The following is a 12,416-nucleotide window of genomic DNA, read 5'->3' on the forward strand; positions in this document are numbered from 1 at the left end:
AACCGTGATCGCTACGCCACCAGCCAGCAACAGTGTAGTTGCTTTACCTGTGAAAAGAATAGTGGATATATCCATTGCTTCCACCTTGTCCCGGATGGCAGGAACTTGGTGACAGCCCGCTGTTGCCACCACGGCGCTGAGATCTGAAGACAACGACACTAGTATTGAAAATGCAGCAGGAAAGCCCCTAAGCACAGATCTGTCACGAAATCGGAGTTACTTCGTTCCAGTTAACGAAAAAGATCGCAGCTGTGCAACCATTTGTTACCGGTGCACTCGGACCACCAGCGTAACGCATGGCATGTGCTAGTACACAAGCTGTGTCCGTCGTCAGCACGATCAATCAGGGGACATGCAGTGGGTGACTGAACGCTTCACCACCTCCCTTTTGGAAATTGGTGGGATCTTACCGTGGTGGCCTCACACTCCGCCCAGAAAGAAGCGTTTTGCAATGTCTTATTTGACTGACCATGAATGACAGTCAGCCTGAATTACATTGAGCTTGAAGAACCTTAACTCTGAAGGATGAACAAGATGGGTGCATACGTTTCTGCGCCCGCATTTCATTGCGCGACTCACAACTTTTTACGTGGGTTTTTAACACTATGTTTCACCGCAGTTTTTCTCAAACATTTATAGTAGCATGCCCGAATACGTTATTACTTCTTCGTTACACCAGAGTTTTGGGTACAATTTTTTGCGGACGGGGGATATGTACTAACACGGATCACATGCATTGTCAGGTCTACATAGTCCATACTATTGCCGGTTCAACTTACACTTCCCGTGGCACTAAAGCTTAAGAACTTGGTTGGGTAGTAGGATTTGTGATCGAGTCTATTCAACAAATGTAGTGGCCCAGCGGTCGATGGCTTTATTTCTGATTGTCTCTAGCTCAGATTTTCCTGCCAAAAGTTGCGTCACCTCATGTCAACGACGCCTGGAGCGGTGGCATCTGGTCACAGCAAGGCCTAATGCTATGCAGCCACCACTCAGCCTACACATCAGAAGTATTACCTAGCCAAAACAGATCGTGGAAGGTTTTGATAGTGAATTACAAATTGGCGTCCAATTGGGGGCTGATAACGGTGAGTCGGTATATCAGTGGGTCATGTTCTCATCTTCCCAATTGATTATCTTTCCTTCCCTTTCATCTGTCGCTATGGGTCCGTTCTCGTCATGCTAATAACCTTATCAGAGGGACGCTCCCGTTCCCATTTGAGTATTGGGACTGAAATATCAACTGCACCACATGCCTAGAAATGTTTCTTTACCTTGTGTTTCGACACTTGCATCTGGATTATTGTATTCTGTGGAGGCTTGAACACTGCTGAGGTACCGTAATTAAAAACCAAAGTTCCGCGAGCCACGCTTACATGAGCAGCTACTTCACGCCATATAGAAAACACTTGCAAGCCAAACATTCACTCGGTGTTTTTATCCTCTGAGTGCCAAAGGTATTCGAGAAGATAGAGATAACATCCACAGTAAAAACTATGATCGGTCGGCTGTTGCCACAATAACAAATGTTAGACATCTTGGACGGTACAATTTTGGCTGGCCATCGATCGAGGAAGATTACCAGAGTAAGGCAACCAACACAGACAACAGGGTACAGCTTCAGTGTCCACGTGGAAACGCGTACATTTTGTTCTCAAACAGTTAGTGTCATTATGAAGATTATGATCCGACGACCACTTTACGATCATGGATATTAAGCGGAATATGAATTTCGAACGATTCAGGTTGGCGATTCAGTCTCGCTGAGATCTGGGCGGGCCTGAAAATCCTCCCCTGTTCTTAAAAAAGCGAAAAACGCGATGCAAATGAGATGCAACTGAGCTCGACTGCGTCTGAGCTAATTTGTCAGTCCACTCAAAAGATGTGACTGAAATCAATGACAGTCAGCGTTGTTATACACAATCTAGACGATGGTTGACAATTTCTCAAAATTATTGTAGAGGGAGCATGATCGAGAAATTCGCAAAAAGGGGGATGGTACGAACGCACACACATACACACGCACGCACGCACGCACGCACGCACGCACGCACGCACACACACTCCTAAAGAGCCGCTGGCAGAGATCGATGAAATAGTATGTTGCACTGTAGCCTGGACCTTGGTAGTGTATGAAACTCGATCAGATCTCCTGTCCCGCAGTTCTAAGCTATAAAAACGTCATTGAGCGTTCTTTGAAATGCAATTTTTCAGCTTACGCTTAACCATGCACACTGTACCTTGGCAGGGTTCAAAGCCTGCACGAATTTCCTTGCCCTCAACTGTATCGTCTGACTTTTCAGCCAGTAGCACATACACGCACACACATACACACACACACACACACACACACACACACACACACACACACACACACACACACACACACACACACACACACACACACACACACACACACACACACACACACACACACACACACACACACACACACACACACACACACACACACACACACACACACACACACACACACACACACACACACACACACACACACACACACACACACACACACACACACACACACACACACACATACACACACATACAAATACAAGCACACATATAAATATGCATATATATTTATGTATGTATATGTATGTATATATATATACACACACACATATATATATATATATATATATATATATATATATATATATATATATATGCTAAATGATGTAAAAAAGAAAAGATGTCGTGGAAAAGATGTCTTGGCTGCCTGTGCCTTAACTGAAATGCATGTGCTTTTTAAATGAAATTTCAAGTCGTCGGTAATATGCGTGTAATTGGATAAGTGATATGCACTAATATCTTGGAAATTCCAGTCTTGTAAATTCATACATGACTGGAACAGAAACGAACATAGCCCATGATGGTAAGTTCCATAAAGATTACGCATTTAGATATGCAAAGGAGGGAGTACCTGAACCCTTCCTTCCTTCCCAAACTTGATGCCTTTCTAAAAGGATATATACATATATATATATATATATATATATATATATATATATATATATATATACATATATATATATAGATATAGATATAGATATATAGATATATCGATATATATATATATATCGATATATGCATCGTTTAAGACAACCAGCCCTAACCTGTGCCCGAGCACAGTTAGGCAGCAGAGCGAGAAAGAGGAAGAGAGGAAAAGAGAGAGAGAGAGAGAGAGAGAGAGAGAGAGAGAGAGAGAGAGAGAGAGAGAGAGAGAGAGAGAGAGAGAGAGAGAGAGAGAGAGAGAGAGAGAGAGAGAGAGAGAGAGAGAGAGAGAGAGAGAGAGAGAGAGAGAGAGAGAGAGAGAGAGAGAGAGAGAGAGAGAGAGAGAGACAGACAGACAGACAGACAGACAGACAGACAGACAGACAGACAGACAGACAGACAGACAGACAGACAGACAGACAGACAGACAGACAGACAGACAGACAGACAGACAGACAGACAGACAGACAAGACAGACAGACAGACAGACAGACAGACAGACAGACAGACAGAAACAGACAGACAGACAGACAGACAGGCAGACAGACAGACAGGCAGACAGACAGAGACAGAGAGACAGTTTACTGAGGAAAGCATGGTTTCGAGTATCCACTCATATGACACGTGTTTATAATATACATATGAAGCAGGATACGACTTGGTTGATAATACGTCTGTGTTAATGAGAGTGGTTATATGCGGAATACTTGTTTTTCGTAGTCACATACCACAACAAAACGTTTGGAGTGTGCTTGCGCTCCTGGTACTTCTGCCGGGGATCGCCATGCGCTGCTTCGGGAGCAGACCTCTGTTCACGGGAGACGCTTGCATATGTTTTCCTAGCCTCAGGCATAGTTTTTCTCTCTTATCGGAGGGGTCTCCATACACAAGCGTTGCAAAATGCGTGAGTACCTCTCCTTACGGCCGAATATGATATTCAAGGCACTCTTCTGCACTTTCTAAAGATGGTAGAGCATATATGAAGCTTTCGATGCTTCGGTTACAATCTTATCCACATATGATTGCCACGACATGTCATCTGATGCTGTTCCACTTAAGAGCTTAGTTTTGGTGGCAGACTTGAATCATGATGTCCGGCAGTGCCGACGGTTTCTTGGCTGTGAAAAAAAGATGCATGACTTGACAATTGTAAATGTTTAATGCCATCTTGCTTGCTGTTGCCCAATCACTTGTCTTGTCACTGTGCTCTTGCAACTAGCAGTGCCGATGTACTTGGTCAATTCGACACGCTTGGTATATGGTAAGATCATCTACATACTTCAGTCAGTTCTCAATATCAGCAGCGGTACCGTTAACCATAGCCACGAAAGCAAACGGCTCAACTAGGGTGCATCGTGGAGTGCCACGTGTTATCGTTCTCCAACGACTCATGGTTCCATCTGGTATCTTGACCAGCTGCTGTCGGTCCTGCAAGAATGAACATAGCTTCTTTTCATATCCGGAGCGAAGTCCCATTGCAAACATGTTCTGCGTAACAGTTGTGTGATCAGTGAGGTCAAATTCCTTCTTAAAATTGCACATAACCGCAGAAAATGATTGGTCTGTTTCGTCTAACTCCATCAGTAAATCATGCAACAACCTAATTAAGTAGTGTGAGACCGATGCACCTTTCATATTTCCGTATAAGTGCTTGTGTATGCTTGGTTTTATATCCGAATAACTTTCTTCAAAACCTCGCTAAAATTCGATGTGAGGCTAGGGGTCGCAGAACTCCCGATGACTTGGGCAATGCTTTTTTGGCACAGGAGTGATCGTAGCTCTCTTCTACACCGATGGTATGTACCCTCCATGCAATGGTCAGTAAAACAAAAAATGAGGAAGTGGTGCTGCCAGTCCTACATTTTTTTGTTTGGTAGCCGCACTGGAAGTTGTCCAGTGGGCGCATTTTGATTTGCTTTCACCTGCGATAGATGAAAGGATAGTTGCCACGGCAATATCTAAAACGGAATGCAGGCAGACAGGCAGGCAGCAGATGGCAGGTAAGCTGTTCGGTGCGTAGCGGTCCATACGTTGTGCATTTTTCTGCAAAAACTGGTTACTAATTCCGCTTTTTATTTATCGTCATTGGATTCCACAAGATCACTCCATGGCTTTGTTTTTCGGTTGGTTAAGTTGGCTTCTTGTCTGTACCAAAACCTTCTTCCGTCAGAAGCAATTCTTTGGATTCATCTCCTGTGCCACGCGTTTTTTGCAAGTGTAATTTCTTGGCATACTTTTCTTTAAGTTTTGTATTCTGTCAATTTCATAACGACTGTGCGCCCTATTGCGCTTGTCATTCAGTTCTTTGAGGCACTTTGCTATCCACCGCGGCGCACTTGTCTTGAATTTGTATTTGATTTCAGTGGAATACTCGTCATAAGCATTTAGAAGCAGCAGTACTAATCGAGTAACAGCTTGTTGACCCAGTTGAAGGGCTAACAACCTGCACCAAATGTTTGGTTGAAATCTCCTATCAAGACAGGTTTTGCTTTTGGCTTTGAAGATCGAAGATGCTCAAGTGTTTCCACAAAGTGGTCATACAGCATTTGTCGGCGGCAGACTGATGCATCAGGAGGTAGGTCAACTGTAGCTTTTATGATGCCGGTGAGTTGCAAAAGGTCGAATAATGCTCCAGCTAACTGCAAGTCGTCCGGGACTTCAATTTTGGGCTCTGTGTATGGCAAAGTTACTTTTTGTGTATATGGGACTCCTCTTCCCTTACTTTTGTTGACGACCAATAAGTTTCCGTCCTGTCGTAATGCTTCATATCCGGCTTGGAAAATTTAGCAATCATAGACGGTCTTGCCTGAATGGGTTTTTGTGATTATTTTTTCATCTATCGTTTACTTATGCAACATTATGTCAAGTTCAACTTGTTTAGCGGCTGTTCAAAGTCCATTCACGTTGGCTATCAGAAAACTTGGATTTCTGGAAGGCTTCGCGTCAAGTGATTTGTTCTTATGAAATTGATCGCAACCAGACAGACAGTAGTATTAGCCTTATTCCCCGGAGAAAAACCAGGAGAATGGAGATAGAGTTGGGTTGATATTTCGACAACTTGCCCTTATCAAAAAAATACCAGAAATGACAGACATCTGCTACTGTTTCGATAAAGGCATTTTGCTGAAATATCAACCCACCTATATCTCTGTTCTCCTGGTTTTTCTCCGAGGAATAATGCTAATACTACTGTCTTAATATGAATAACGTCCCTCGCTAATGCACTGAACAACTTACCTCATCGGAACCAGAGGTCAACTTAAAATGTAATCTAAAAAACGAGCACATGGCTGATGATATGCTACGATACGCTTCTCAAGCCGTCAAAAGTGTACAAGATACCTGCCTTGTTGAGGCCTCCAAAAAAGCGGGACATCATTCTTGGTCGCAGATCTATGAATCCTACCCCATAGGTGGCACACAGCCTGCTCTGTTCAATATAAACGGTTTTTGCTGTTTCGTAAGCCATAATGCCAGCGTCCCGTCTTTCTTTAAGCGAGCAAATGAAGACTCGTTTTATATTTTTCAAAGACTGTGCATGATTGACTGTGCTGGTAATGCTCCCCAAAACATTTTCTGCGCTGTGGTTCAGTACGTCGTGGACCCCAATATGAACCACGACGTCCATTTCCTTTGCTTTATCTCTTGTGATCGCGCTCTTCGAACTCTCATCAAGTTCATCACTCGTCATAATAAAAGATACATTCCGGTCAAAAATAAACTTTTCCATGGCCGCTGCTTTGATCTGGCTCACGTTTCTTCCATCGATCAGAGTTGCTCTACACTTTCGTGCCTTCGGCTTCTTTTTCTCCCCTTCCACTTCGGTCGTTGCAACACCGCCATCTGCATTCCCTACAGCGTCTGCCACCTTTTCGCCTGCACAAACCCTTTTCACATTTAGTGCATGCATTTTGTTGTTTTCTTCCCCATAAGTGCCTCGAGTTAGTTAACCGCTTAGGTCTCCTTTTTTAGCAACTTGGCTTCCATTTCTTTCCTTTTCCCATATTCTTGTGTTTCCCTCGTGTTTTATACCTTATCTTTAGTTTGATTCGGGTTCCACGGTGGAGGTCACTTCCAGTTTTCTTGCAGCGTACGGTTCCTTGCCGCACTTTAGTGTACTTGCATTACCTAAATTCGTCCTTGCATGTCTTGCCTTCCTTTCAGCATCTAGCTTACTTGCAGCAGGTACCATGGCGGTTCCGCATGAAGCTCCCAGTCCATATCTGGTTCTTGTTTGGCCCTCACAATTTCCGTGCTGAAGTTTCAGGAAGACGAGACCGTCGTCAATCCGTTGCACAACAAACTGAACGTCTTTCAGTCCTGCGTCCTGGCCATCAACTATTTATCCTCCTTTTCTGCCTGCTATCGTTAAATATGATAACCATTTCGGCTATCTGCTTTGTCAGACAGTTCATTACTTTTTTCTTGACTCCTTACTTGGCTTCCCAGCAGTTTAGGCCGGTTGTGAAATTCCACCTTTTCCATTTAAGTTATTCCTTGAAAGTTGTTCAGTACATTAGCGAGGAGTATTATTCACACATTCAGAAGCCTTTATCCAAACATTAGCAGAAGAAACTTCTGCTAATGTTTCAATAAAGACATGTTGCCGAAATATCAGCCCAACTATATCTTCATTCTCCTGGTTTTTCTCCGAGGAGTAAGGCTATTGCTATTTCTTATCTATGTGAATAATGTTTCCACACTAGTGCACTAAAAACTTATGTGAGTCCCTTGAAATTATCTTAGTTGAAACTACGGCCTGATTTTGACTTGCAATAGGCCAGCAACCTTACAAGGAACAACTATATTTTTGACACCAAACAATCCAATATTCAACTGTCTAAAGCTATGCGTAGTTTGGCGTAGCTACACCGTGCTGGTCGAAAATCACCCCACAAAAACCTTCGGGGGGGGAGGGGCGTCAAATTGACCCCCCCCCGAGCGCGTCTTAACCCGCGGCCGGCCGGAGGCCTACGGTTTTCTTTTATTTCTAAGGTTCTTCGAGCACAGGTCACAAACGAACGATTGTAGCCGCACACAATTTTCAGTACCCATTCATGTTCCGATTTGGCATCCTTTATGCAAATTTTAAGCTTTGATCTTTGAAGATGAATGACCCAGATTAGGTCAAAGACGTCAACCTTTAAACAGATTGGCCACTCATAACTCTTTTGTGGATCATTTGCCATTGTTCAACCTTGTGGAAGCAGACAATGATAATGCCTACAATTTGTATATTTCAGCTTTTTCGGCAAATGCCAAGTCAGTGAAACCAGAAATTGTTCAAGTAAATGTGGTCCGCGCCTGGTGATATAAAAGTTTTACTGACTAAGTCGGCACCATTTAATTTAATACGGCATCACAGTTCCCATTTAAATGTCCTACTAGCACCTCAGTTCTAGAAGATTTTGGGCCAAACTTACCGTTGGGAGACTAAATCAGACATGGGGGGGAGGGGTACAGCGGCCCATTCAGAAGATCGAATTGTTAAGTTTCAAATGGGCACTCGCAATCCCGCCTATACACGAATGTTTTCATTTTTAGTTGAGCTTGTAAGTTGCGTAAGCGGCAGAGCCAGACCTGTAAATATCCGTAAAGGAGAACATCTTATATATTAGTCAACACAAAGGCGTATAATGCACTATTTTTCAGGCTTCCATCGTCCTCTCCCACACATATGTGCAATGCTCTCGCGACATGTTTAAACCATTTTCCGGGCGTCAAATGATCTTTGTGTTAAATGCCAACTTGCAAAACTGCCAAGGTGTGGTGGTTATTCTCAACGTTACAAATATTTCCAGCCGTTGAGTCAGTGAAAAACTGCGAATATTTGAGGACGTTCAGCGTTGCGTTCAGACAGCGCTTGGGGAGTCCAAAAAGCTTATTATTGTCTGCTGGTTGTTTGTTGGGTTGGGTTGTTTCCTTTTTTCATGGTTTGGACTGTTCCAAAATGTTTTGTTTTCGAACGGTTTGAATGCGTTGCTCTCGGTTCAGAGCACTTATTAAGCAAAGCTCGTTGCGTATGTCCCAGAGCGACCACCCAAGCTGTGCCATCCACTTTTAAGACCTATCTGTATCTGCCCTCCCGCCAGACAGGACAGAAGGGTGCAATGCACCGCACAATGCTGCGGGCGGCCGTGCTTGGTCCGTGATGACCCTCGTTGGCCAGTTGCCGATTGCCTTGGCAGAACAGTCGGGTCAAACAGTGTGCCCACTCCGGAGCTTGTACTCAGTGCCACTGAGTAAAAGGCCAGCATGCTTCCCTGCAGTCACACAGGCGGTCTAGGAGCTGCTGAGCCTGGAGAGTCAACCTGGCTTGCGCGAGAAAGACACCGGCCTCTCTTGCATCCAAACGTGCTACTCCAGGTTACAGCAATGATCCAGTCAAATGTATGGTTCACAGGAAGCACGTGGAGGCATAGCTTAGACTTGTGTGCTTGACTCAAGTGTGCTTGTGTGCGTGTGTGATTTTATGTTTTTCATTGCATGCACTTGTTACACGCGAGTATCCTGTTCCACGATGGGCCCATGCGACCCTTTGTTTAAGAGAATATATTCCATATTTAACCTTGTAGTGATATCGCGCATTTAGCGGATGGATATGACCACCATCTACCATAAGCTGTTGGGATTTTCGGTAATGACTAACAGGTATTTGTCAGAATTCTGTCTTCGTCGGCAGTTGTTCACTTAGTCTGTTATCGATTGAGACCGAGAGATCCAGATTTGCTGTCTTGTTTTTTGTGAGCTCTGAACTCCGAAAGCTAGCTTTGATATGCTTGACGACGTAAAACCAAGATGGCGGACCGGAATGCTCTGGGCTTGGCGCCTTACATGTGGGCTTCCCACATGGGCATGTCTTTAACTCTGCAGCTCTTAAGTCATATTGAAGTGAAACTAAACACACCAAGGACTGTCGATGATGTACGAGCGTCTAGATTACAGTGCGCTGTAATGAGCGGCCTGCTGCTGCCCAGACTCCAGAGGGACGAGCTCCACGTCTGTGAACTGCAACGGCGGCGCCTGCTGTGCGCCTCGGACGTCAGACCTGGCGTTAGCTGATATCCGTCCTGCTGCCCAGACTCCAGAGGGACGAGCTCCACGTCTGTGAACTGCAACGGCGGCGCCTGCTGTGCGCCTCGGACGTCAGACCTGGCGTTAGCTGATATCCGTCCTGCTGCCCGGACTCCAGAGGGACGAGCTCCACGTCTATGAACTGTAACGGCGGCGCCTGCTGTGCGCCTCGGACGTCAGACCTGGCGTTAGCTGATATCCGTCCTGCTGCCCGGACTCCAGAGGGACGAGCTCCACGTCTGTGAACTGCAGTGGCGGCGCCTGCTGCTCGATCACGTCCTCCAGCGACGCCAGCAGGTCCAGGTCCGGCAGCACGGCATCGTCCAGTACAAGCACCCCTGTTGAAGACACGAGGCCAAGGTCACAAAGGGGAGGGCGTCGCTGGAAACAGCCCAATACCGTCACCGTTGGTAAGGCGGCGGCGAGGGGGGGAGGGGGAGGTAGCATAATAGAGTCATCATACGGCATCGCCCCTAGCCACGTCATGGAGCGAGGTCAGATGAGGGAAGTGTGTTACTGGGAAGTAATCTCACATTATCATCCCCGAACGGCGGCTTGCTTCGGGTAACGAAAAAGGGTGTCATGGAATAAAAAATGGCATCACATCAGCTCTTGTCATTGGGCAGCTCAGCGCCAGGAGAGGGGAGAGTGTCATGCAAAGACGTAGTCAGAGGGTCGCAAGGGCTGTATTCTGCAGGCATCGAAATTCGTGATAGCGCAACCAAAAATTGCGTTGCCGAGTTTCAGTTCCGAAATAACCCTCTTTGTTGTCAATTTACCATTGTTCAGTACTGTTTGGCTTTGTTTTACATTTTTGCCAGTTTCTAATAAAAATAAATGCCCTTTGGCATGCCAACAGTTGTGCTCAGCCCACGATTTTGGACAGCTGCAACCGTGATCCCCGGGTTTATCTATGAAGGCATGGCAACGGCTTGCGGGAAAAGCCAGTAAGAAAGACGAAAAGCTCAAAACTGAAAAAAAACAATAGGTGAAGAACACAAGTGATGCAAATAAAGAGTACATGTTTTATATCCGGTCAATAAAGTCAGAGAGGATAACGTACCTTTGAAGTCGATAACACTTCAACCGTTTTGTTCCTGATGTCACATGTCTGCGCAAATAAACAACAAAGCCCTCGTCTGGGCGCAGAGTTGGTTAGGTTTGGAATTGACATCAAGCAGGCGTAAAAGTGAATCGGCTGGTCAATTGCAGGAAGGTATATTGAATATTTGTCTTCTAGAACTGGAATGTGAACACCACCATGTGCATACGATATCGAACAGTTCCCCGGTAGAAACCCAAGGCGCGCATGATAGCAGACGCTGCGAGTCCGATACACCCGCCATGGCACGATGTGAGTTGTCAACTAAAACCTTTAAGTGCTTCAATATATATATATATATATATATATATATATATATATATATCATATGACAAATTGCGTTGGTTGTACTTAAATTGTGTGTTTGACTATACATTAGTCAGAAACGCGGTACGAATCTGACTAACACATTGATGTTCTGGCAGCAATGTCACAACATCACTCCTGGTCAAAGGATAAATCGCGGGACAAGAAGAAAGAGGGTGTTGTGAGGTAACAATCCCACACCGACATCCCTCGTCAAAAAACAGCCCAGGATCGAAGAAGGAGAGGATGGCAACGAATAAATATCGCATCATAGCATGGTATAGGAATCGCTCGAATTCAGGGAGGGTGACATCAGGGAGCAGTCATGTGCCATCCCCTCCACTCACGGCATGGCTTGGGGCCTGGAAGGGCGAGGAATACATTGTTGCGGCCAGAGCCCATGCTTTCCAAGATAAGTAGAGAGCCAAGACATATCTAGAAGAATTCCAGCCAGCCGGAGGATTCCAAATGAAATAGGTCCCTGATTTATTTTGGAAACACAAAACCCCGGCTTCAAAGAGACCAGGGGAGCCCTCAAAGAGAGCCGGTTGATTGGCCATATCAGTTCCCTGCAATGCGGAAGGTGGTCAAATCGGCAACGTTGGCTGGTTTTAGTTGACATGTTACATAGAGAACAGCGTTTCGCGAGGAGGGGTGAAGCATGCATGAAACCGCAATGCTCAGACAGTAGTCACTTATTGGCCCCAAGATCCACAATAAAGCAAAGTTTATTACAGGACAACTGAAAATGTATGTATCTCATGTCCCTCTGCCACAAACAAAACCCCCTGAACAACCTGGCCACAAAACGGGATCAGAAACGTCCCGCCTCACTACGACCTGCTTCACTCACAATGGAGCGGGTTGACCCTGCAGCGAAGCCTTGTCACCAACAATAAGCGCAGTCAAAATA

The 12,416-nt window shown here is 45.2% G+C and overlaps 1 protein-coding gene across 1 annotated transcript in view; it reads right to left on the minus strand.

The window, feature by feature from the left end:
* The window catches only part of LOC119089397 (ionotropic receptor 93a), a 35,883-nt gene extending 23,978 nt beyond the window's left edge, over positions 1–11,905 (minus strand). The window contains exons 1-3 of the mRNA XM_037212063.1: positions 11,851–11,905; positions 10,278–10,433; positions 48–143 (exon numbers count right to left, since the gene is read on the minus strand). Of these exons, the coding sequence (XP_037067958.1) occupies positions 48–143; positions 10,278–10,433; positions 11,851–11,905 (307 nt within the window). The remainder of the gene's footprint in view (positions 1–47; positions 144–10,277; positions 10,434–11,850) is intronic.
* Between the last annotated feature and the right edge of the window lie 511 nt (positions 11,906–12,416).

This window comes from Pollicipes pollicipes, unplaced genomic scaffold (genome assembly GCF_011947565.3).
Source record: "Pollicipes pollicipes isolate AB1234 unplaced genomic scaffold, Ppol_2.1 Scaffold_3087;HRSCAF=3621_pilon_pilon_pilon, whole genome shotgun sequence".
Classification (NCBI taxonomy): domain Eukaryota; kingdom Metazoa; phylum Arthropoda; class Thecostraca; order Pollicipedomorpha; family Pollicipedidae; genus Pollicipes; species Pollicipes pollicipes.